The sequence below is a fragment of the Festucalex cinctus genome, chromosome 10 (assembly GCF_051991245.1).
Source record: "Festucalex cinctus isolate MCC-2025b chromosome 10, RoL_Fcin_1.0, whole genome shotgun sequence".
NCBI lineage: Eukaryota > Metazoa > Chordata > Actinopteri > Syngnathiformes > Syngnathidae > Festucalex > Festucalex cinctus.
The window spans coordinates 21,549,700-21,576,797 of record NC_135420.1 but is presented as its reverse complement, the minus strand read 5'-3'; the positions used below and the strand labels follow the sequence as shown (position 1 = coordinate 21,576,797).

At 42.6% G+C, this 27,098-nt stretch overlaps 1 protein-coding gene across 2 annotated transcripts in view; it reads left to right on the top strand.

Annotated features, from left to right (window-relative positions):
• Nucleotides 1-4,382: 4,382 nt before the first annotated feature.
• rxrgb (retinoid X receptor, gamma b) overlaps nt 4,383-27,098 on the top strand; it is a 33,551-nt gene continuing 10,835 nt past the window's right edge. The window contains exon 1 of one of the 2 annotated variants that reach the window (XM_077533894.1): nt 4,383-4,648. In XM_077533894.1, coding sequence (XP_077390020.1) covers nt 4,618-4,648 — 31 coding nt within the window. In that variant the 5' untranslated portion in view covers nt 4,383-4,617. Of the gene's footprint in view, nt 4,649-12,621; nt 12,829-27,098 lie in introns of those variants that run through there. The other variant, XM_077533893.1, reaches the window with a different exon arrangement.

Sequence of the window (27,098 nt, the reverse complement as noted above, 5' to 3'; positions counted from 1 at the left end):
CCTTACATCACAAGTCAAAATGGCGGTTTCACACGGCGAAAGGAAGCTCTCCGCTCATTAACCATTGGACTTGGGAACGTTGTAATTTGATTTGTGAGAATTGTTTTGATTTCAAAATGTGACTGTAACAATCTGTCTGGTTTGTATGCTAGTCACAGGCCAAAGCAATACAATACCGCCATTTGTTTACACCGTGTAAAGGAAGAATTTGCATGGCGTTGGACTGCGGAAGTATCAGAAATGCCCGAATATTTGAAATGGTCAAGAACAGAAAAAGGCAGCTACAATAAATTTCAACAAGATGGTAGAAGGCACAAAATTAACTTGCCATTCATATGATTTTTGGTTTGTGTAAAACTAAATCTCAGATTTCCCGCTAATAAGTACATTTATGAGCAGATTGACACAAGATATTGTTCCAATAATATCTTTGTGCCATTTTGATTGGTGGTGTGCTGTGTGACAAATTTTCAATGTATAATACGTGCCTTGGCGAAATAAAAGTTTGGAAACTGTGCCTCAAGGTGTGTGTTAAAAATCTGAAGCAGGTGTACACCTACGCTAATCCTTCGCGGACATCTCAGGTCGCGATGAGATTAACCTGAGGTGGTCCGCTTGACTCCGCGCTGGATTGGATCCAGTCTGCTGCATTTTGACAGATCAGGAGATCATCTCGTTTGACTTGTTATGGCACAGGAAGCACTCGTTAAGAGGCGGCCATCTGCTAGAAGTCTTGTTTGAGCATCCAACAATGCATGTTGTGTTTGCCTCTCGTTACGTGTAGTCATGATGGCTGGAGACGATAACATTTACACATTAGAAAATACAAATATAGACAAGTAATATTGTTTGTTGCCCCTTCAGGGCCTGAGAGTGTTGAAGACTGTACCCATACTGCTCAGCGGGAGATGTAGCTTGGTAAAACCGACGTTATCCTTTATACCCGCCCATAAATGTAGCTCCAGGAATGTCTTTTTTTCCCTCTGAGGCTTGACTGAAAAATAATGTATACATATATTTTAGAATATCAAATAAAATGCTTAATTTGGGCTACACAGATTTCTGACGGGGCTATTGCCCCTCCTAGCCCTGATGTAGCGCCATCCCTGCATAAGTTGCTTGTGTTTTGAATGTCTGCAGTGCTGTTTTTTTTTTGTTTTTTTGTTTTTTTTTTATATATATACCAGTTGTTTTGTATTTCCAAATTATAGTGTAAGTTCCCACAGTAAATGGCAGTAGACAAAGATACATCAAGCCCATTCTAAATAGCTTTTGCATGTATAATCAGAGGCCATTATGTATGTAAATGTCAGGAGCTATTTTGAAGCAAAATATGTTATTTATTTTTGTCTACAAAAGTGGGGTTCTCGGTTCGAGCACGTGTTACAATGTTCGTACATGTCCAGATTGTGGATGAAAAAGCGCTGCACATGCACAACAAAAATAAAGAGGCGCCACTCCGTGGTGAGGTGCCACACTGCGGCTTGTTACACAACAATGCAACAAAAGGAAAATTTGGGTGTCAGGTTGACAATAGTTGAGAAACACTGCTTTGGACCACAAACTAGTATTGTCTGAATCAACCGTATCTCGGCTGTTTGTTTTTTTCCTCACACACAAGCAACAATCATTCGACACAATCGTCAGGCCACGTAAAGCAGAAACATTTCAGTGTCAGCAAAAAGAGGCACGAAAAGTAGTGGATAAGCTCCTCAGAACAGAGAAACCCCCTTTGTGGAAAAAAAGCGAGTTCGGACCACATTTCATCTTTTGTGTCCCAGATTGATGACCTTTGAGATGGATGATGCTCCGCAGCGCTGTGTTGCATTGTCTTATGCAGGCCGACACAAAGAGGGGAGAACACTTATCATCTCAGGCGTATGTATGGAACTGGGAGGAGGGGTTGTCAAAGAAGTGAAGGGGTGGGGGTCACTCTGATAAAATGTAATGGAGATGGGCTAATGAGAGCACAGGCAGATGGAGGGTGCCCTCTCCCATGACGACAACAACAACAGCCTCAACCTTCATCCTGGAAGATGGAAGAAGAATGTGTGTTTATTTAGATGCTCCTAATTTATTGGTTTATGAGCAGTGCTTTAAGGTGAGACACGCAGCAGCTTGTTCCTCAGGTTTTATTTGTTGGCCTTTTATGGTGCTTGGCGACTTGCTAGCAGGTGGCTCACCAGGTTTGTGGAGCTTGGTTTGGGATTAGTGTTTGGGAGGACATTGTTTGGTGGGAATGGTGCTGTGAATACAAAAGGATTAGTTCAGAGGGATGCTTCATTGACTGTGTGTTTTATATGTTTGTGTGTAAAGTTGGTCATGGGTGGTTGGATTTTGAAGTTGATGGATGCACTGGGGAACCTCCAAAATGATTCAAAAAAGAAAACTGTTTTTTTTTTTTTTTTTTTACAAGATGCAAAGATTCTCAATAGTCAGCTCCCATGTATCCACTAGTAATGTTCCAGAGAAGGCATTAACAAAAAACAAACTCCAAAATCATTTCAATGCCTTGAACCATGTGCCACCATTAGGGCCACACAAAGAACAGTCTGACAAATGGCCACTTTAAGTCTCTCTTTGACTTTAATGAATTTATGCGTTATCTGGCCCCTAATGGAGGCAGTGGCGGAGGGGCTGGCGCAAGGCCATAACAAATGAAAAGCTCTGATTAGCGCAGAATGAGCCGAGAAGGGGAAAAAAATGCCATTCATCTTGGTTAGCATCCTCCTGATCTCTTTTATGGTTCGCTCTTACAAGGACGGTGCAGCCGGGGGTGCCAGTCCCATTAGTGGGGCAGCTGAGTGGTCAGCGGTCCCGGCGTTGACGGAGCGTCTGGCGTGCTCGCACAGTTCAAATCAGTGAATGGCTCGGTGCGGCTTGACTCCTGAATAACCTTCGGAGGTACCGGGAGCTTCACCCCTGCCTGACCCCACTCTGTGGAGAGGGGTGTGTGTATGTTTGTGGGAGGTTGGGGGGTGTACTCCACAGGGGTGGGGAGGGGGGTCACCATGCACCCACTCTCAGTCTCTCTCACGAGCAACAGGTAAACATTTATAAAAAGTTGAACTAAACATCTAGAATATGCAAATGGTAAAAAAGTATGCATTATTTAAATACAATGTGTTCACATATGAAATTCCAAGATAATACACACACGCACACAATGTTGATAGATGGATTGTGGATAAATAAACCTGCTAGTAATTGTCTTCACTGTGTTCCATGCTATGTTGAATACCTTAGAAATTCTTTGGTACCCTCCTCCAGAATGTTATGTTCGGACAATGAGATTATTCCAATGCTATGAAGACTCTCTGCGGACGATAGCTTGCACTTTAAAAATGTCAGGCAAAGCCGACTTGAACAGCTGAACTTTATTTCGGATTCAACCGAAGCACTTTGCATGGTGGCAGAACTGTGCTGACTCCATTTAGCACGTGTTTTAATGTGGTTGGTTAATGCTGAACACAGCAACACTCCAAAATATGAGAGGGTGTGCACACTTGTGCAACCACGTCACATTTTTTTGGTCTTAACATCCCCGCTTTATCCATAGATAGATAGATAAATAGATAGATAGATAGATAGATAGATAGATAGATAGATAGATAGATAGATAGATAGATAGATAGATAGATAGATAGATAGATAGATAGATAGATAGATTGATAGATAGATAGATAGATAGATAGATAGATAGATAGATAGATAGATAGATAGATAGATAGATAGATAGATAGATAGATAGATAGATAGATAGATAGATAGATAGATAGATAGACACAAGACACAAGACAGACAGACAGACATGATACCCAATAAAAAAAAAGATAATTCACAAAATAATATTGTTCGGTTTGGATTAATGTAATTAACGTAATTAATGTATGTTCATTATTGAATAGTTTGCTTCTTAGGAGCAAAAAACCCAAAACAAAACACGATATCTAATGAAAAAGTACAGTAATGCAGATCAGCTGTTGGCATTTATTTTCCACTGAGTACTGTGGATAATTAGAGATCAAACATGGTTTAGTTTCCTGAAATGCAATGATGCTTTTATTAATAATAATAATAATAATAATAATAATAATAATAATAATAATAATAATAATAATAATAATAATAATAATAATAATAATAATAATAATAAATAAATAAAACCATGTGTTGTGCATGTGGAGCAAACATTTCCTTCCCGGATTCTCAGCTGACAGCCTTGATGTCTGATTCTTGGCACGCACAAAAAAAAAAAAAAAAAAAAAAATGACAGAGCATTCGTCTATTAAAGCGGAAAGTAGGCCAACAAGTTACGTAAAAAAAAATAAAAATAAAAAATAAAAAAGGAAAGAAAGAAACACTCAAATCCACAGCAGCAGCAGCAGCAGCAAGCAGAGGCGTTTGGTCCCGATCGTGTTGGAGCTTGATACGGATCACTGTTGTCATTGGGAGAAGTGCTGTTTTTGAGCGGCCCCTCCTCCTCCTCCCTGGCTGGGCCCCCGGGCTCTAGAGCCGCCTCGCACACTTTTCAGTCCGGCCCGGGAGAGGAATGTGCGGGGATGCCGAGCACCGCCGACTGTAGGACACCTTCGAAAGCTCGACTATAGCACCGTTATGGACAGCCATGATCCGTATGGCCATTTAAGTAAGTACGCGTCCTCGTATTCGACTTTTAATAGCCTTCGCGTAGCATGACAGATAGGGAGGGGGACTTTGCTGGAGGAGTTGTTCCCCGGCCATGGCGTCTCTCTCCTGGATTTCACCACAAGCAGCCTCGGTCATAGTGCCCCGGTGTTCCCGTTGCTGTGTCGGGGCGATTATTTTTGTGTTGTAAATAACGTCAGGTGGTCGTGGCGGCCAGGCAAGGTCAGAGGTTGGCATTTTAATTGCTCTTATGTAATTTATGACCCAGCTAAACTGTTTGAAACTTAATTTACTGCGGGGAGCATAGTAAGCGTTGCATGAGCAGACAGCAGTCGCAAACAAACTTGTGGCACAAAGTGGCACCTCCACGACACTCCCCCTCCTCCACACGGGTCATCTTGGAGGGCATCCATCCCACGGACAGCGTGATGTCATTTTGCTAAGTAAAGCTGCTCTCCTGCTCTGACTCGACGACTTTGCCCTTGAACCAGCTGATGGCTTTCTTTTTACCCCCGTCTTTGCCCTTCTATTAGCAGAATTGTTTATGTGACAGCTTAACAGCCCTGTGGAGTTGGGCAACACGTGGATCACAGTGGGCCAAAGGAGATGGGTTTTGTCTATTTACTGTTGAGTACACTGAATTAACAAGTCAAATTACACACATAAATGTTTTTGCCATCACCATGTGATGTTTTGTTCTCTTGGTAATGTTAGTCTTTCTAGGTGGAATTGAATTTTAATTTAAGCAGTTACACAAATATGGCTTTTAGCATAAATTTGTCATTTTATGCACTAATTGCTTTCAAGTAGTTTGCACAGCGCCATTAAAACAAGAAGTCATGAGGCATGGCAGGTTTTTCATTTGAGTGTTTTATATTTGTAGCCTAGAAGTGTTTTCCACTCAAATATTTACTATGATTATGAATTGGCTACAGTATTAGTGTAGGTTAATGATAGACTATGGCACACTTGCATGCAAATCTGGCTTATGTCAGCCATAGGAATGGAACTTAAAGGACCCTTTCTTAATGCACGAGCGTCTTTTCTTATAAATTCTTGTTTTTCTTGACTTTAGCAGAGCAAAATGCTTCACAAGCTATTTTACTGCACACATTTTTTTGGAAAAGGGCTTTCCGAAGCACATTCTTGTCTTCAATCCATGTCTATGTGCTCTTTAGCATAGTTTAGGTAGTATTAGGAGCCAGTGTTTCCCAACTGTTATTGAGCCAAGGTACATATTTTACATTAGAAAAATCTCACAGCACACCACCAAGCAAAAATGTCACAAGATAACATGATAATCTCATTTCAATTTACTCAGAAATTTAAGTTAACTATGTACATTCTGCCATTAAGTGGAAAATTATTTAATTATTGTGGCTGTTACTAAACGTCTTTGGCATAAATAGATTACAAAGATAAAATATTTTTAGTAAGTGAATGATACTATGAATAAGACCAATTAAGTAGCATGGGATAATTTCTGGCGGCAAAAATGAGTATTTGTCACGACGAACCGTTAATGTTCCGCGGCGCAGTGAATTACTGATTTGGCCAGTGATAGAGCTTTGGCCTTAATACAGCATCACATTAGATCTGAAATAAATAAATCAAGATTGGATTCGGGCATATGCTTTTAGGTTTAATTTCAGAGTTCACAAAAATATTGTGCTTCAAGTAATTTTATGGAAATTATTTTTTCCCATTTTAAAGTACTCAAAAGTATTTACGTAGCAATAAGATTTTTTTTTTATTTTTTTTTAATATCATTTGCTCACTTTGGTTTTTCAAGCCTTCACTGGCTGCCTGTTTTGCTAGCTTCTGTAAATGAAAAAGCATGCTCAATTGGGTTTAGATCAGTTTTGTAGCATTAGGCTGAATATTAGCAGAATGTAGACACGCCTCATATGTCTATCTCCAATAAACAACCATAAGGCTGCCACTGTTCCTTTTGTAGCCATAGAGTCCCATACATCATGTATGATGCATACATAATGTGGTATGCTTTGGATCCTTTCCTTGTCCATGTTTTTTTTTCAATTAACTATAATTCTCTTTAACCATTATCTTAGTTATGTTTATGTTGTTAAGCTCTACCTAATGTTTTGTTGTTATCTGAGAGCTTTAGCAACAATCAATTACTGCAGTATCTTCTTTTTGTTTTCTTGGAAATTATAACAAGTGTAGCGAAGGATAATTGCGTGGCATTAAATAATAACACAAAATGGGCCTTTGAGCATAAACAGCCTCAATACTCTATCACTGAAATCTCACCACCATTCACAGAGGCTGGTAATTGTTTCCATAACCAGTATGCCCCCAAGGGGAATGGAAGAGACATCTGGATGGGACAACTTGTTGGGGAAGCCTATAGCGGTTGACCGGATATGGAATATTTAGGCCCCGTGGCATCCCAAGAGGTGCGATTATTTTTAGTTCCATTATCAGAATTTTCATCATCATAAAGACATTAACAGTCGAATGGCATTTTCTGGCTATCTGTTACAGTTTTGTCTTTCTTGTGAGTTGTAGTAAATTCAGAATATGCTGGAAGTTCTTGTCCCGGGATCCAATTCGCAAACACCCTACTCTGATTTATTTAATTATTATGTTTGCATGAGCCTACGTCATCTTCCAAGCTCTTTTATGTCCTTAAAAATGGTGTTAAATTAATATTGTCCCTTAAAGCTATATTTCTTGATTCTAAATTATGTCTCACGAGCGTAAATATGATTTGTTTGTAGGATAGATGATGACATTGATAAGGAAGATAATTCCAATTTACCACAATGTGCAGCAAAGATGAAACAAAACCGTCTTGTGATCTGATTGCTTGGAGGTCCACTCATCTTTTCTCAGACATCTGTTTCAGTAGGCTTGATGAAGGCCCGCCCTTCGCTCTGTAGAAGAATCAGCATTTCTTCTTTCTCAGCACTTTTGTTCTTTCTTTCCAAATTTCCCATCCACCAAAGTGATCCTGGACGCCCAGACGAACTCCCCGCCGGCTGCCTTTGATGCTGAGAACTTATTTAAGAAGTCGTGACAGGGACGGCAAGTGAAAAGAGAGAACTATATAAAAGAGGAAGAATCACAGGGCGGGCTGGAGAAAGCAGCCACCCTGTTTGATGTGAACAACCGTGACTTATGCTAGGGTTCACGCTCTGACTCAACATTTATATCCAGCTACACACTCATATATAAGTTCCTGCTTGCAAACATAGCCAACGTTATAGCTCATTATCTGCGACCCGACGGCGACCACGTCGTCATGTGACTAATAGAATGCGGCCGTTGCCGTGAGTCTGGGAAGCCGTGGCGGCTTTGAAAACCTGCTCGCTGACTGCCAAGCCCTGCACATAGAGTTCCCCACCCACTCCCACAGAGATAAATAAACCACACAGGTAGAGGGTGTGGCTCTTGGCAGGTTTACTCAAGGATTCTCGCTACTTGAGACCTAATGCATTAGCACACAATAACATGTGTGTAGTTTTGTGTCAGTGGAAAAGGCTGCTTGACTGGATTGCGCGTGTGTGGGCGCATGTGCTTATTGTGAGAACAGAGTTGAGGGAAAAGAAGGGGGCGCGGGGAGGCCATTCTCAGGGCTAATTGTCAGTAATTAGTCATTAGTGAAGAAGGTCAAACCCTTGATTTAATTCCAGATTTAATCAAGCGAAGGACCTTGGAAAGGTTGCAACGGTGTTTGCTTGCGAGGTGCATTTTGAAATGTCTTCATTAATTGTGCAATAACTGCATGCAATCCACACAAACTCGCACTGCCGCCAGTGTTTGCTTGTTTTGAGTGCACTATTGACTGCCTCAGAGTTGTTTGTGTGTTTTGAAACCGTTTTTTTCCCATTAGGAAATAATGGAAATATAAATAACACTGGTCTGCATCCTGCAACAGCAAGTACCTGATTGTTATTTTGTCAAAGCAAAGCTGAAAAAAATGTTCACATGTCAGTAAACCAAGAATGCTTGCCCACTCAAATATGCCTTAAGCTACCAACTAATAGCCTGGAAACCAGACTCATACCAGCAAATGAGTCTGGTCACAGTCGCCGTCAAGCACAAGCGCATTTCTGAACAGACAGTGGAAAGAACCAATCAGCGGAGTGGACATGATTTTATTTTGACCTGTTGTAGTTGGTGAAAAAATATGGTTGACCTTCTACGCATACGCGCTTCATATTGTGTAATCTAATTTGTCTTACTGATGAAATGTGCATTTAGCACTTCTCCCAGTCTTATTAGTGAAACCATATGTCATACACGGTGACATTTTCGCCGTAGAGACAGAAAATAACGTGAAAATGCCACGGACCAATCAAAGTTTTTAAGTTAGGCGGCCTAACTGTGGCAACATAAGATGGATGCACTTCTCGTGATGGCGAGTAAGCGGCTTGTTAGTCCATTCATGTAGAAGTCCGTGGTCTTGACACACATCTTCTTTTGAAATAAATCCTGGGGCTTTAATGACTATCTGTGATTACTATTGCATTAAAAAAGTGCATAGAGTGTAAGAAAAAGTGGAGCATATTGGGCAAAATGAATGGTACCAATGTCTTCAGTGCAAAAGAAAATTGTCTAGAAAATATTTTTCATTGTGTCCAAAAGTCACTACATCTCCTTTTCTATTTCATTTAATTTTTCAATCAAGACAACGTTAGGCTCTCAGCATTTCACAGGATTTGCAGTTTTTATAAGCATATAGCCCATGTCCCTTCCCTTGGCCATGGTTCGCAAGTTGACGTTGGAGTGTTGCTAAATTGCTGCCTGATTTTCTGTATCCGACAGCAGTTCAGCAGCAGTTGGAATTGCTTTTATGACCATCATGCTGCTAAAACACAGAGTACAATTTATTCAATCATTGTCAATTTTCTAAAAACAGGATCTGTTTTTGACCAGCCACACAGCAGAAGACTTGCTTCTACCATTAATGTTCTAGAGTATGCGTTTACGTAAAGCCAGTGAAACTCGATTTGGAGGGCTGCACTGGAAGCTTGATTCAGCGTATGCGTCATAGAGCGATCGGCTTTTACCTGTACTGACAGGTTGTGGAAGATTATGATTATGATGGTTTGCGAAGAACAAATGCTGTTTCAAGAAACTTGCCATAAATTGTATTTTGTATTGGAGCAGTTCTGCATTGCTAACATCAATGTCAAACAGAGAGCTGTGGACATGGGAACTTAAGCTGTCAAATGCTGGGGCTTACGTCTGTCTGAACAATACCTGAATTGAAATAGAAAAAAAAAACGCGTATAGTGTCATTTTAGGGACACCCTGGCCTGTATATACCTTGTAGCTACATAAAGTACTATTATATAAATGACTGAAAAGAAATACATTTGTACTCACAAATCCCTTTTAAAGCTTTTGTTCAAGGTGTTCAGAGTATGCGCCAAATTTAGCGCTTTGGGTTAATTCACTTTGTTTTATGTGGGCCACGACATTCTATTATAACACAGAATGCATTTAAGGATTATTTCTGCTTCTCCCGCTGGGATTGGTTAAGTCTTGGAACGGTAGCTTGTGTGTCTCCTCCGTTTTCTTGTCTCGCGTCGGGTTTGTAGAGTCTCTTTTGCCAAGCTGCCGCCTGCGAGTGGATCTGATTACTGCTGATGGCTCTCATCCAAGCGGTGTATGGACATTTGATGCAGCCATACACAGGTGCACAGCACTCGACAGTTTGTTGAGTTATGTGTGCTTTAAGTTGTGTACCGTACAGTATGTACAGGGCTTTGCTTAGCACCCCTGCGATGCTAATGTTTATTTATAAGGCTGGGAGGGCATCAGGTGAATTTTTGATATGATGGCAGGAGGTATTAAAGAAGCAGCTGCACACTTACATTAGGGACAGCTTGTATTCTCTGGTGATTGGAATTAATAAGTGTCTTGCAAACCTTAAAGTGTCTTGCATCCAAAATTGAGAAGGGTAAGTTCTATTTAAATCAGTTTAGAAATACCGTGGTGCCATCAAACAGAAACAAGGACAATTGAAACAGTCTTTTCATTTCATATATATAAACAAAAAGAGTTTATAACTTTATGGAAGCACTTCATGCTAGCAGTGAACTCAGCAGTTTAGTAGATGGTGATCAATTCTTAAAAAGAGGCTTCAAGCTGTTTATTCCCATGTACTGCTAGTTAAAGTTTACTGTCAAACTACACAGAGAATTATAGTACATGTTGTCTATTTGGACAACCATGTGCTTTTGCCTTCAAATCTGTTAGCGTAATGAGAAAAGGAGCAGCACACTGTCCATTGAAATAAAGCCAAAAATGTCTTAGTGGCATTTCCGTTGATTTCAACAAGGAAGTATGATGGGATACATTTGTTTTGAGTTAAGGACGTGGTCAAGAAAAGGATTAAACTCGTATCTGAAAGCACCACCGCAATTTTTGAAGCCCATTACTCTGTCCTTGGCTTCTTTTACCAAGGTTCACATTAACCTAGCATTCCCCTCTTGGGTTTTGCGGTTTATTTAAGTTCCCTTAGGCTTTGCCATGTATTGTTCTTCTTTGCCTTTAAGGTATATTTTGAGCCTGTGTTTGCATCTGGCTTTTCGCTTTGCTCTCTGTTTACTTGACCACCATCCAGCATTCTAACAAGACAATTCCTGACTTCCTGGAATGCTATACGTGAGGAACACTTGTGCTAAGGACACGTGCATATTAATAACCACAAGCACACGGGCAGCCGGCGATGTCACAACTGGCCCATTTCTCTTCATGACATCAAAGAGAATTACAGATGTTTTGAGGAAGGTAGAACAAAATTCTTTAACCTATAGGGCCTCTTCTTGTCACTTTCTTTCGTCAACATTCACAGCCCATTTGCCATAAAATTCTAGCACATAAACAAGCCGTATTCAACTCGGTACCATCCGAAAAAATGCACATGATTAAAAGTTTATAAAACTTTTTTTGTGGGCTTGGCTACAACGGCACCCAATGACACACCTTGGTTATCTAGCGCAAATGAGAGTTATGCGACAACTCATTTATACCACTAAAGCATATAGCTAGCTAGCTAGCTAGCTAGCTATAGCTCCACCCGGAAAATGCATTTTTCCTGAATGTCACTATTTGCAGAACAGCTTGGGGTTATTATTAAAATTCCCAAGTAAGCAGGTGACCCTGTGGATGATCCCACTTCCGTCTGTTGGCTGAGAAGAGCACCGGAAGCCTGCTAGCTTGCAAGCTACCTTGCAAGCTAGCTGGTGGCTGCTGAAATCCCCACAATGACCTGGTGGGATACATTACAGCCACAGGAAGCTTTAAGCTGACATATTTTCACGGCTCAAATATGTAGTGATGTGTACTGTGGGCACAAGAAAGATACTAGTCAAAGTAGCATCCATTTTTTTTTTAGCAAGCTGTGATTTTATGAATTTATGGACTTGCACACAGCATTTTAGATAGAAGACACATGTTTTTATGATTCTGAAGCCTCATTTGATCAAAAGTGTATATATATATATTTTTTTGGAAGCTCCAAAATATATTTACCTACCTGAACCAAAAATCACTGCTTGGTGTAAACGAAACGGATCATATGAAGCAATTTGTGTTGGGATGCCATAACAGCCTTTGGCTATGGGAACTGTCCTCCGTTTCCTAATGTCTGATCCCTTTTAAGAAGCTGTAATTGGAAACTACCGGTTATACTGTAAGTGTGATCCCTCCCATCCCATTCCCAGTCCTGACAGCTTTAATGCCCCCCCACCTCCCCCATTTAATGCTACTCCAGACACCCTGCACTACAACAGGTGTCCCTGCACACACTTTTAGGCACAGCTTGAGGTATAGAGAGACACAAGTTGAGTGGGCGGCTGAAGAGCTGATTTGTGTCATCAGTCGGACAGCAAACAGTTCCTCTGGGATTGATCTCTCGGAAAGGATAATCTGGCTAATCTTGTAACCAGGCCTGATGGACTCCGCCTCTTTTTGCTCTCCACTGATACCCGTCATCCCCCTTCCGCCTCCTCCTCCTTCTCACCATTCCTAAAAAGTAGCACAGATCCGGAGTTTCCGCCTCATTTTTAGTTTGTCAACGCGCCACCACTCAAGTTGGACGGCGACTGGCGTCCTGCCAGCTCGCACCTGAAGGCATGTGGCAACCTGCGGCATCACCTGCAGCTGGAGGTGGCGCCGGGAGGGAGCTGGGTTATGGCCACTGTGAGTATTGGACTCGGTGTGTCCTTGTAGGGAATAATGAGAAGCAGATCAGGGTCAGTTGTGTGTTTTATTTATTTTTTTGCTCTGGGTTTTTCCCACACATAGTTAGACTCGTTAACAGATGCATTATGGTAATACCTCTAATCCCTGGATGCTCTTTATAAAACTCATCTTCCCAGGGTAGAAACTCTCAGCGCAAATAGTGTGTGCTGCTTTTTTGCATTGGGTTTTCCATTGTGGATTACACAGGAAGCTAGAGGATATTTAGCTTTTAATAGTGCCTAGAACCATATTTGGTAACTTCAAGACAACAACAGATATACTTTGAAATTATAATAATAATAATAATGAAATACTAAAATTAATTTAAAATCAAATAAAATATATTAAGTATTAGGGATAGACCGATAATCGGCCTGGCCGATTATCAGAGCCGATATTTTGACGAATATCGACATTAAAACAAAGAAAGTAAAACAAAGAAATGTGAAAGTTTAAGATTTCAGGTATATTTAAATTTTGTGGGGAAAAATATTTACTGCAGAAAACTATAGAGCGCTATGACATTTATTTACTTAAGTCTAATTAACTTTTTAAAATGTAGTAATAACCTTGGAAACTCCCTGAACGTCAGTTGACCAAGATTAAAAAGTCTGGAAAATTGCTCAATAAATATGCTGTTAGACATTACAACAGAGTCAAAATTGGCATTTGTATTTTAAAACATGTTGATGCCAATATGAGAGGCATGTTGAATGAGTGGTATGCACATCTGCCTCACAGTTGCTGTTCGGGGTTCGAATCCGAGCTCTGACCTCTGCCCACCAGCAACCCTAGTCGGACAAGCGACATAGAAAATCAATGGATGTCTCAGTCAAATGCTCACTTGTGGTCTCAATTATGGGGAAGCCTTCTCTTCAAGGGGAACCCCCATCCACCTCCAACACGTGTTGCTTTGTCCTTCACTGTTTGTCTCTCAACACGCTTCCCTTCCTATTGGCCCGCTCCATCCTGCTTTCCCTTGCTGTTCGCATCTGTTGCCCGTCAGCCAGCATCCTTCCGTCAGCGCTTGCTCTGCTTTTTTTCCCTCCTTCCTGTGTTTTAAAAGATGTGCTGAGAGGTGTTGACGTGAGCTCGCTTGCACAAATACTGTACTCGGCTAATTATCAGGCATCTGTGCTTGTATGTGCATTGTGCTTTCCTAGTGTCCTTGAAAGAGCCATTGTGTTGCTGCATGTTTTTCCTGTAAGTCATTGTTTTTTAACATATATGCATAAAAATAAAATGTACTCACAAATGCATTGGAGATGCATGCTAGATTGGATTATCTACTTGAGTCTCGACAATATTGATGGACCAGCCCGGGAACCTGTTTTGTTGGGTTAGTGCTAATGCGTTATTAGTGAGTAGCCTGTACATGTATTGACCAGGGTTTCTTGAGCTTTTGACATTTGTCAATAACTGCTGCTAATTAGTTGGACCGCAGTGGTTTAAAAACAACATACACCTCACAATGAATTGATACAATGGGCCTGTCCCTACATATGTTAATTTGACATATTAACCAATTTAAAGTGTTCAAAATAACTGGAGAATAAATCTATTAACTGTCTTGGACGCTGTGCGGAAGCAGTGCTGCGTTGTTCCACCTCAAGATTTAAAATCTGGATGTAAAGTTAGATACGTTTGTTTTGTTAAAAATGGGTAACTGTCGTTTGCTTTTGTAAAGTATAAAATGCTTTTTTGTCTTGTTCGGGGACTGACTTAAGCGCAGATTGGACAGCTGTCCTATCATATTGATCAGTGTGTGTTCAGATAGCAATTGAATATGATTTTGGGGTTGCATAACAGTATACTCAAGCAAGATGGAACTTTATTGATTTGCTGAAAAGAAGTAGTTTTGGAGATGCAAGGATCCTGCCCAACTGCAATGATACTGTCGACTAGTAGTTGGATACCACAGCATTAGAATAATAGTAATTTGGCAATATACTGCCGTTACTCATGCCATTTAATCAGTTGTTTCCCTCTTCAAAGAGTGAAATGAAAGCAATGAGCAGGCTTTAAATTTCACAATGGCAAGCTCCGGTATATTTACAGTCACAGGAATGGAACGTCACATGCCATTAAATATTGCACACTGACACGATGCGAGGAGGTAGGACTCAGACGCAGAGTGTAAGTTGGCCAACAAGGCTGCAGCTTTAATCCAATGAACCAAAAAACACCTCTCAAGGAGGGAAAAAAGGCAGAACAAAAAGAGCTCCAAACTGGAGAATAAACAAGGGCACTCAAAAACAGGGACAACTAAAGGCGCTCCGCTAGGGAGGAAAACAAGGGGCAAACTAAGGGCGCAAGACAAAGCAAGGCAAGACATCGAACAAGGACTGTGGAACAAGGACTGTGAGGACGCTTCCATGCACTGAGATGTGACACTTCGGCAACGGAGGGGAGAATGCAGGTGGCTTTTATGTCCGGGTTGATTGGGAGCAGGTGGAAACAATCATGGGCGTGGACCGGTGATTACTGTGCAGGAGGAAGGGCAAGTGACCTGAGGTGAGAGGGTGGTTAATGACTTCAAAATAAAACAGGAACCTGACTGTGAAATAAAAGCATGACCCGCCACTCTGGTGGCGGCGTGACAGTACCCCCCCCTCAACGGCCGGCTCTCGACGGCCCAGGAACCTCGGGGTGTTCATCATAAAAATCGTCGATGAGGGAGGGGTCTACAATGAACCGGGCGGGCACCCATTGCCGTTCTTCAGGCCCGTAACCCTCCCAGTCAACCAGGTATTGGTGCCCCCGGCCCCGCTTTCGGACGTCCAATAATTTTCTGACCTTATAAACTGGGCCCCCCTCCACCATCTCCGGAGGGGGCGGCGCAGGCTCGGGCGGGACCAGGGAACTGTCCTGAACAGGCTTGACCTGGCTCACATGGAAGGTAGGGTGGGTGCGGAGGGATCGAGGCAGGCGCAGGCGCACGGCGGCTGGACCTACTGTCTTGGTGATCGGGAATGGCCCCACGAATCTAGGGGCCAACTTTGGACAAGGTACATTTAGATGAAGGTTCTTCGTCGATAGCCATACCTTTTGACCTGGTTGATACTGGGGTGCGGCCCTCCTCCTCCGGTCAGCAGCTCTTTTCATCCTGTCGCCTTGACGTTGTAGTGCCAGTCGAGCCGCTGACCAGATTCGGCGGCACCGGCGGACCATGGCGAGAACCGAGGGAACTGAGGCTTCCTCCTCCAGGTCTGCGAAGTAAGGTGGGTCGTAACCATGCACACATTTGAACGGCGTGATTCCCGTGGCAGAGGTGGGTAACGAGTTATGAGCCAGTTCAACCCAAACCAAGTTTTTGCTCCAGGTGGACGGATTTTGGGAGACCAAGCACCGGAGTCCGGTCTCCAGCTGTTGATTTAGTCTCTCGGCTTGTCCATTGGCTTCCGGGTGGTAGCCCGAGGTTAAGTTCGCCTTGGCCCCTATGGCTCTGCAGAACTCTTTCCAGAAACGAGAGACGAACTGGGGCCCGCGGTCGGACACAATGTGTCGCGGGAATCCATGGGTTCTGAATACTTGGTCTATCATTATTTCTGCTGTTTTCTTGGCGGAGGGTAACTTGGGTAATGGAATAAAGCGGACCATCTTTGAGAAGCGATCAACAACTGTAAGTATTGTGGTTTTACCATGTGATGTGGGAAGTCCAGTGACAAAGTCCATTGATATTTCAGCCCAGGGTCTTGAGGGGATCGGTAGTGGCTGAAGGAGGCCCATCCGAGGTTGATTAGATGATTTATTTCGGGCACAGACTGGGCAGGCCCTTACATATTCCTGTACCGAGGCTTCCATGGAAGGCCACCAGAATCTTCGGGCGACAGCGAACAGGGTCCTGCGAGTACCTGGGTGACAAGACAGACGAGAGGTGTGTGCCCAGTTGATCACCTGTGCTCTTAGGGCCTCCGGGACGAAAAGCCGTCGTGGTGGGCATTCCTTCGGGGTGATCGTGTCTTGAAGGGCGTCCTTGACTTCCTCTTCAATCTGCCAGGACAGGGCTCCTACTATGCAGTCTCTCGGCAGGATGGGTTCAGGTTCGGTTGCTGTGGATTCCGGGTCATGAATACGTGAAAGGGCATCTGCTTTAACATTCTTGCTTCCGGGTCTGTAGGTCAGAGAAAACGAAAATCTGTTAAAAAACAATGACCACCTGGCCTGTCGGGGGTTCAGTCTTTTTGCTTGGCGCAGGTACTCCAGGTTGCGGTGATCTGTCCAAATGATGAAGGGGTGTTCTGCGCCCTCCAGCCAGTGCCTCCACTCTTCTAGGGCGACCTTGACCGCCAGTAGTTCCCGATCTCCAACGCTGTAATTGCGCTCGGCCTTGGAGAGCTTCCTGGACAAGAATGCGCAGGGGTGCACCTTTCCATCCTCCTGGCTCCTTTGGGATAGGACGGCCCCGACGCCCAGATTGGAGGCATCTACCTCAACCACGAACTGGCGGGTAGGGTCGGGAACTCTGAGCATCGGAGCCTCTGTGAAACGTTTCTTGAGTGTGTTGAACGCGGCGTTGGCCTCCGGAGTCCAGACGAAGCGTTGCTGTGGCGAGGTCAAGGCATGGAGTGGAGCTGCGATGGAGCTGAAGTTGCGGATGAATCGTCTGTAAAAGTTGGCGAATCCCAGGAACTGTTGCACCCTCTTTCTGGACTCAGGTGTGGGCCAGTCCCTGACCGCGCTGACCTTCTCTGATTCCATCTCGACTTTGCCAGGAGATACGACGAATCCCAGAAATGAGATGGTATCGGCGTGGAAAAGGCTCTTCTCAGCCTTCACGTAGAGCCGGTGTTCAAGCAGGCGTTTCAAGACTTGGGTGACATGGTGCTGGTGGGTTTTCAAGTCCGGTGAGTAAATCAATATGTCGTCCAAATAAACATATACGAACTGGTCGATGAAGTCCTTGAGCACGTCATTGATCATGGCCTGGAAAACAGCTGGCGCATTCGTGAGTCCAAATGGCATGACTAAGTATTCATAGTGGCCTCGGGGAGTATTGAAGCCAGTTTTCCACTCATCCCCTGCACGAATACGGACGAGATGATAGGCGTTGCGGAGATCCAGTTTGGTGAATATCTTGGCTTGCTGGAGCTGGTCGAATACTGAGGACATCAAGGGCAGAGGATAACGATTCTTGACTGTGATTTCATTCAGGGGACTGTAGTCAATGCAAGGGCGTAATGAGCCATCCTTCTTGCCCACAAAGAAAAAACCGGCTCCAGCTGGCGATGACGAGGGCCGAATAAGTCCGGCTTTCAAGGAAGTGTCTATGTACTCGTTTAGGGCCTTGCGTTCGGGACCCGAAACAGAGTACAATCTCCCCTTGGGGATGGTAGATCCAGGAATCAACTCGATCGCACAGTCATAGGATCGATGTGGGGGAAGTGACATGGCCTTGGTCTTGCTGAACACCTCCCTGAGAGGATGATAGCAGGTGGGAACGGTGTTCAGGTCCGGGTAATCCTGGTCATTCACGAGAGACACCTGTCGGATGGCAGCGGGAGGTGCCTCTGCCGCTGGCCGCTCCACCCCATGGTGTTCACAATCATCTCCCCAGTCCAGGACTCGCCCCGATCGCCAGTCGATGCGGGGGTTGTGCAACTGCAACCAGGGATGACCCAGGACCAGTGTGTGTGATGGGGAACGGAAGACATGGAAGCGAAGAAGTTCTCGGTGCTGTCCAATATGGATCTCAAGAGGCTCTGTGACATGTGTGATGAGGAATAAGTCTTTCCCATTGAGCGCCCTGGCCCTCATATGGGTGGAAAGTGGCTCCGTGCCTGCCTGCAATTTTTCCACCAGACCCCAATCCATGAGGCTCTCGTCCGCTCCGGAGTCAATGAGAGCTAGTAGGTCTGTGGAAATGGCATTGCAGGAAATCTTGACTTGCGTGAGTTTTCGGTTTTTGCCTTGCTTGTGAGTCGCGGTACCCACCGGAGAGCCTCTCTTGGTGGGACAAGCTACCACCAGATGGCCTTGTTCTCCACAGTAGTAGCATCGCCCCTCTTGACGACGTCGCTGGCGTTCGTGGTGAGACAATCGGGCGCGGTCCAGCTGCATCGGCTCCTCGTCACTCTCGCTGGGCCTTCCCGCGGTGGGCGACTGGGGAAGGGCACCTCGCGGAGGGCCTCTTGCTTCTGGGTGCCGGAAGAATCCGGAGCCGTGTCCCCGTTGATGTCCGCTGGTCTGCAAAAGATCTCGCCGTCGATGATCTGTGCGGATGGCCAACGAGATCAATGAGTCCAAATCGCCAGGTAAGTCCACTGGCAATAAGAGTTCTTGCATGGCTGTGGAAAGCCCCTTTAAGAAGTGGTCAAAAAGGGCTGTGTCATTCCAGCCACTCTTGGCCGCTAGAGTTCGGAATCGGATTGCGTAATCATTCACCGATTCTCGGCCTTGTCTGAGGTTGCTAAGCTCTCGAGTCTTTTCCCGATCCATGTTGGTTGGATCGAACACGAGGCGAAGTGCCCTGCTAAACCCGGCTGCTGTTGAGCAAGTCGGGGAGTGCCGTGCCCATTCCGTGGTGGCCCAGTCTCTGGCTCGTCCAGTCAGATGGGAAATCATGAAGGCCACACGGGAACGGTCGGTGGGAAAAGCCTGTGGCGAAAGTTCAAAATGTAAGTCGCATTCAGTCAGGAATGCCTGACATTGTCCTTGGTCTCCCGAGTATCGCTCCGGGGGAGCCAGTCTCAACCCCGCCCCGGTCAAGGCTGGAGTTGGGATCGGTGGTTCTGCGGTCTCTGGTTTCGTGATGGCCGGCGTGGAGTGTCGCAGGTGGCTCATTAGCTCCTGCACCTGTCCAGCGAGCTCTCCCATCCGGGTGACCATCGCCTGCTGGAGCTCCTCTGTCTGCGACAGGCGGGCGGCCTGTCGTCGAAGTGCAGCCTCCAACTTCTCCGCTGGGTCCATGCTGGCCGAAGTGTACTGACACGATGCGAGGAGGTAGGACTCAGACGCAGAGTGTAAGTTGGCCAACAAGGCTGCAGCTTTAATCCAATGAACCAAAAAACACCTCTCAAGGAGGGAAAAAAGGCAGAACAAAAAGAGCTCCAAACTGGAGAATAAACAAGGGCACTCAAAAACAGGGACAACTAAAGGCGCTCCGCTAGGGAGGAAAACAAGGGGCAAACTAAGGGCGCAAGACAAAGCAAGGCAAGACATCGAACAAGGACTGTGGAACAAGGACTGTGAGGACGCTTCCATGCACTGAGATGTGACACTTCGGCAACGGAGGGGAGAATGCAGGTGGCTTTTATGTCCGGGTTGATTGGGAGCAGGTGGAAACAATCATGGGCGTGGACCGGTGATTACTGTGCAGGAGGAAGGGCAAGTGACCTGAGGTGAGAGGGTGGTTAATGACTTCAAAATAAAACAGGAACCTGACTGTGAAATAAAAGCATGACCCGCCACTCTGGTGGCGGCGTGACACACACTGCACAGTCTGAGGTTTGCGCCATAAGGATGTACGTTGTGACAAGGCATAACAACTGTTTTTATTCAATTTGGATAATTTCACATGCTGCTGGAAATCACATGCACATCATCTGTTCAAGAGTCATGCCATTAGTTTGTTCTAACTAATGACAATTTGACTAATTTCCGGTGTTGCACCACAATCGAACGCTATGATTACAAGGTGGAATTGGTGGGATTGTTATGCTGCGGAGGAGTAAACTGTAAAGTAACCAAGTGCTGTTAAGTTCGTTCATTTTATTTTAGGCACCTTACACTTTATTTGTAATTAGTTTATTATTATTATTTTTTTTACATTTATTAGGAACACATTAGGCGATTTCCTCTAGATCACAAGGTCTAGATGTCTCAACTCAACTCAACTTTATTTATAAAGCGCTTTCAGGTCACTCTCTGTGTTTGTTTGTTTGTTTGTTTGTTTGTTTAGAAATGTGCTTGATGTATCTGTGTTTTCTGTTTGGTTCCTTGCCTTTATGTAGAGTCATTGTTTTATGTAGTATTTATTCAATTTTTCCTACCCGATCTACAGTATTACGATAAAGCTTGTTTCTGCACGTTTCTTGACTATACACCAAGTTTGTACGGTAATAGTTTTGGATTTTTCATTATCCTTAGTTTTTATTCTATGTTAACGTTTTTTTTTAAATTCAGTTATTTTTAGTTATTTTTTATTAGTTTTGTACTTTTGTACTGTTTTTCTTAATTCTTAGTTTTACTTTAGTTTTTCTTAGTTTTAGTGTTTTTTCTAATTATAGTTTTTTAATCATAAAAGAGAGAGAGAGGGAAAAAAAAAGGTCACCAAGTATTGTGCAATAAAGTAAAGCAAATTACGATTCCCAAATGACTGTTCACTCTAACTACAGTTGTCAAAATAACCCAATTTGGGTCAAAAAGGGAACTGACCAAACTTTTTGAGGGTTTGTTGTGGACCCAATTTGTTTTTTGTTTTTTTGTTTTTTTTTACCCAACTGTTTTTAGTGTCAGACCTTTTTTCTTCTGTACAGAAATAGATACATTTCAAATTAAACCTGAAAGCTTGTGTATGAAATTAATAGACAAATATGAAAATGAAGGAGAATTTTACTAATGTAGTTAGTTTTTGTTTGTTTTATAAATGTAAAATGTAGTTTTGGTAAGTTATAGTTTGTTGGGTTTGGCTGATATTGTTTGGTGTACATTGTAGCAACATTTAAATTGGCCTCATTAATAGTCTTGCAAATAAATAATCTCACAGAAAAGCCTCACAGACTGCTTGGGCGGGTCAGACTATGAGTGAGCTGATTTGTGCTGTTTGTGTTGAAAACTTTTTATCAACTTTTTATCTCAGCCCTGTCTCTGCCCTGGCCTCCACATCGATCCTCTTCCTTGGTGTAGATGGGAGGTCATAACTGCAACTTTGTCTATTTGGGGGTGATTTATTTATTTATTTATTTATTTTTTTTTTTTTAGTTGTTGCATAAGTCTGGCACTTGCTCTTGTACTTAATTTGTCCATTATAGCACTAAACAGAAAAAGGATTCGCTGTTGTAGAAAATGGAGCAGAGGTCGTTTGTCTTCTTTTCAGGGAAAGTTTGTGTGTTCATTTGAGAGTTCACCACAGGGCAGAACTTTGGGGTCAAAAGAGTTCACTGGTGCAAGTTGTTTGTGTTATTACAGCCGCATGTTTGAGGAAAAACTATTGTCTTGTACGGTATATTAGAGAAATGAGACCCAAGTGATGTACCTTTTCCTGCAATTTCCAAAAGATTTTTATTGTGGCTTTTGAACTTAGTATATGTGTGGTACAGGGGATTTATTTATTTCATTTATTCGGCATGCATTTATCCAGACAAATTTCCGTTTGCAATTCTGACCTGGCAGCAGAGAGTATCGAAAAAACAAGCAAAAATAAATACATAGACAACAAACGGTCATTGTAATATAGTGACATAGTTACATAATGCATTTACATTACATCATAGCACATGGTGAATATCCTTCCTTCTATCTATCCATTTTCAGAACCGCTTTATCCTCACTAGGGTCACGGGAGTGCTGCAGCCTATCACAGGCTGGTAGGCAGGGTACTACACCCTCAACTGGTTGCCAGTTTGAAAACTGCTAAATACTGTATGTGCCAATACTGTATGTGCAGAGAAACATTCACTAACTAATCTTAAAGGATGATATTGGGGTAAATGAGGTGCAATTTCTTATTTGTTGCAGTGTATTACAGTTGTTTGTGGCACAAATTGAAATAAGGTTGAGCTTTAAACCTCCTTTATGGCACCTCCGGACTGTATTATTATTTTATAGAAAACAATAGCACAGAAATCAAAGTTCACAATATTGAAAGAGAGATACTCACATCTCCCAAAATTCCATTTAAAAAAAATAAATAAATTTGCTCAAGCAAGTGCAGTCGCATGCAGTGGCTGAAGGTTAATGAAGTACATTTATTTATATATCCATCCATCTGTCTTATATTTAGTCCATCTATCGATCGGTCTCCACACCACAGGGGCTTCTCAATTGGTGGTCTTTGCCAGACTGTGAGATTACATGTGCTAGTAAGATCGTGTTAACTTTTTTTTTTTTGGGGGGGGAGCAGATTCCGTGTGGGACATTGCCCCCGTCATCCATCAATCTGTCCATCCCTCTCTTGCTGTCTGCCTTCATCCCCTCCTCCTCCTCCTCCCGCTCCTCTTCGGCCTCCCACCTTCTTGACAGCTGGCCTGCTGAGCTGCACATACTTACCCAGGGATAAGAAGATTTAGTGACACAATTGATTAAGCATCAACCTCATTTAGCAAAGAAATTAATGTTTATCGAGCGCTGTGGTTCTGCGCACGTTTGCGTGAGGCGGGGATGATCTGTGTATTTTCCACTTTGATGCAGCGCAGCGTTCGCGGATAGATGTTTTAATTGCATGTCCGCTCAAGGTAACGGCCTGATTACTTTAGGGTTCGTTCTGTTCTCTGTCCTTTGATCGATGTACAGATAGGCAAACATAAATGGAATCACAACATACATGGAGTCACGGAGCCAACAGTTATTGAACAGATGGAAGTTTAAGATCCGTCTTCGTAAGAGCTAATCTGGTATTTATTAAGGCACGTGTTGTTTTGGAGTCGATCTGTCGCTACCATCCCTGGGCCCACTCCCACACTGTTCTCCGCAGAGGAAATATTATTAGTTAGCGGGCCGCCGGCTTATTGAATTACACCACAGTGGAGTGCTCCATCCAGCTACAAGTGTAATTAACATTGAGGGATTTAGAAGGTTTTTCAACTGGTTAGGTTTCGTTAAACCTGTTGATCACCGCATCAGGTGGAGGTTTGGGCTAACCCCCCCTCCCCAACTTAAAGTTTCTTTTAAGGGTGTAACAAAACCTTTTTGAATCAGAAAATCGGTTTCTGGACTCCTAGATTCTTCCATACCAAAATCTGAATCCACTCAGCTCTTTTGCTAATGATGAAATGAGCCGCTTTCACATTGTCTTCCCGGCAAATTGCTGTATCAAAAAGGAAATCTTGCATTTATTTGTCCGCGCCGTTAGGAAGAACTCGCCGAACTGGGACATTGCTGAGTCCAACGTGCATTTTCATACTGCCGTTACACCTTTGTGCATTCAGATAATTAGATTTTGAAATAGAGAGAGAGAGAGAGAGAGAGAGAGACGTTAAACTAAATTTGTGGGTTGGCATCTGGATAAAAGAAAATGGGTGGATGGATGGAATGGATTCAATTTCGATTCACAGGAGTTCAATGTAATTTGATTTAGATTTTTTTTCTGATTTGATTCACTTCACTTCAATCCGATATTGATTAATTATAGAACGTCAATTCCTCTTAAATGTGAAGGACATGATAAAAAAAAATAAAAAAAAATCCAAAAATATTAAATTCCAAAGTAAATTTTAACGTGTTGAACATTGAAATCAGCAAGGATGAGATCAAAATATTTTCCCAATTCAATTCAATAATTGTAAACAAAAATTAAAAAGATTCTGAATTGACTAAAAGTGCAATAAGTCAGGTCATTCATAAGTGTAAGAAAATACTTATTTACTTCTTTTTTTTTTACAGGCTACGTACAATGATTGTGAAGTAACTGTTTTTGACCATACTTTGCAGTATATTTATTTACAATTTAAAATTCTAATATAAGCAACTTTTGCACTTTAAAGGGGGATGTCAGTCAGACAGGGCTCCATCTCCTGTGAATATCAGGGGTTTACTGTGTGCATATTGCCATTCATGTCCATTGAAACTGAAGTTCCTAACTAAATAAAGACCGTTATAGGGAAGCAAACTGAGAGAATTATGGCAAACAAGCCTAAACTAATAAATCGGATTATCGCAAAACGTTATGATTTTAGCTTGTCATTTTATTTCCACATTTTTAGCACAATAGGAATTGATTTAAGGATTTCTCTTAAATGTTAATGTTCTGCTATTTTAAGTGGAACTGTTTTTTATTTCTTTGCGTGTCATTCAGTGAATTGTCCTTCCCCTGGTTGCAGACGTTTCCGGGAATGATCCATGTAAGCGAGGCCTGCAAATAGGACCTCTTTTTGAACATGGGTCAGGAGTTTGGCAATAGTTGACCTTTGGTTTGCAGTCAACGGGGTGGCCTTCACTGCTCTTGTCTGTTTGCTCTCAAATAGATGCTTGCGTCCTCACAGCAATATATTGGTTTGGCCTGAGTCCATCAGACAAGAATCAATGGAACAAATCTAGACTGGGTGGTTTCATAAGATGTCCTAGATGTTTGATAATGCGCTTTTGTGAGATGTGTGATTGATGACGTCCGAAGAGTAAGATGCCTCTTTGTGTGGAGGAGACGGAAGCGTCCCTTGAGGTGGTTTGATTGAGGATAGATCGCTTTTCTTGACTAATTTGTATTACTTTCGCTGAACTTGAACTTTGGGTGCCAAGCACCTTCAAGCACTTATATGAATGACCTAGTGTGATTACACCCTCGTGCTTGTGATTATATCTTTTAGGAATACTGGGGACCTTTGACCTTGAATAATAAAATTTTTTCCTTTTTTTCCTTCTGAAATGTCCACCCACGCGTTCTTCAATGTGTGGATATTATGAGTGGTATCATGTTACCTTAAAATTAGCAGTAGACTGATAAGTTTCTTTGGGGGCTGATGCCAATATCGATTATTAGTAGGCAAGGAGGACGATAACTGATATTTGGAGCCAATAATCTTTTTCAGTTAAAAAAAAAAAGATTATCATGAGAATTTTAAGAAATTGTTTCAAACAACTTTTCAAACATACAGAAAATAGATAACCATTTTAAAAATTTAACAAAAGAGTAAATACTTTTCAACAGTAAATAAAGTTTTCCAGAATTTTAGCACAACTGAAATGTTGACCTTTAACGTGTTTTCGTTTTCATTTTACCAAAAGCAAACAGTGCCGGGAATTTCCAGTCAGCAGCATCTCTTGTAAAGTTCGTAAATGGTTTCAAAAGGTGTTTGCAAACAGTGAAAAATTGTAAGTAAAAACTTAAAATAATTCTCAATTCTCTTTCCATTTTGACAGTGTGGGAAAAGTTGTTCCCCTCTTTTTTTATTTATTTATTTATTTATTTATTTTGTCTCTACCTCACTTGCCAAACTTTACATTCCGAAATAGAGTGTAAATTAAATGAATTAACGTGACAGACTACTTTTATTCATCCCACTAATCTATTGCTGGAGGCTGTTCCTCCTCATCCTCAAGCCAAAAATCCATTGCTAGCAACCAGTCGACGCTGTAAATGTCAATGTGGAGTATAAAGTGGACAAATTGGACTTGTCTTTACAACCCCTAGTATGCATTCAACAGTTGAGATTCGGGCTGACTTTTTGACTGTTGTTCTGAAAACTGGATGAAGAAGCCCTTTTCAAATTCACACACTCATCTATCTTGTCACGACTGGTCTCAGAGGATATTGATGCATGTGAGAGCGTGTTGCCAAATTGTTGGCTGAGCTCACGATAGCCCCGCGCTATTTGTCAGACTCAGCACTTCCAAAATAGACTACATCTTTACAAGGCCCAATGAGAATTTGTCATGCACATAAAGAAAAGTGTCACAGTGTAGAATGAAGACATGACAGTACACTGCCCACTGCCCATCCATTATATAATCATTTGTGCATTCAGGACTCTGCACTCCCGCTCTCATCGAATGACATCGTGCCTTTTGTTGCATTGTTCGAGCTTCAATGTGCATTGGAGGGGTTATGTTGTATCCTGTCTAAGGGAGGGAAGTCCTAATACATATTTGCCTTCAGGGGATCACTTATGGCATACTTGGAGAATGTGGGAGCTGGTCAGTGAGGGGATGGAGGCGGTAGCTTCTGTACTAAACAGGAAGTTGCACAACATTTGTTCTTGAGCTTACAGTGAGGGAGTGAGTGGCCACTTGGATGGTTTCCTCACTTTCACAATACTTTGACATATGCCATAAGCCAAATTAAGAAGGACAGCTTTATCGCTGATGGTGCATAATACTGGTATATTAAAAGACATAGTGACCGCTCTGCATTATTACTAACCATCACGCGCTGGGATAGTGAAAGTGTACACATTTACATTGTTGAGGTGTCACACACAAGTCAGCAGTCTTTTACGGAACTGATACAAAGCACCATCCTGATGATCAGATTTTTTGCCGCCATCGTTGTTCTGGACAATAATATGTTATATGTGACCTCAATAGTCTAAACATGACATTCTGATTAATACATTATCACAGTTGTGGTATAAGAG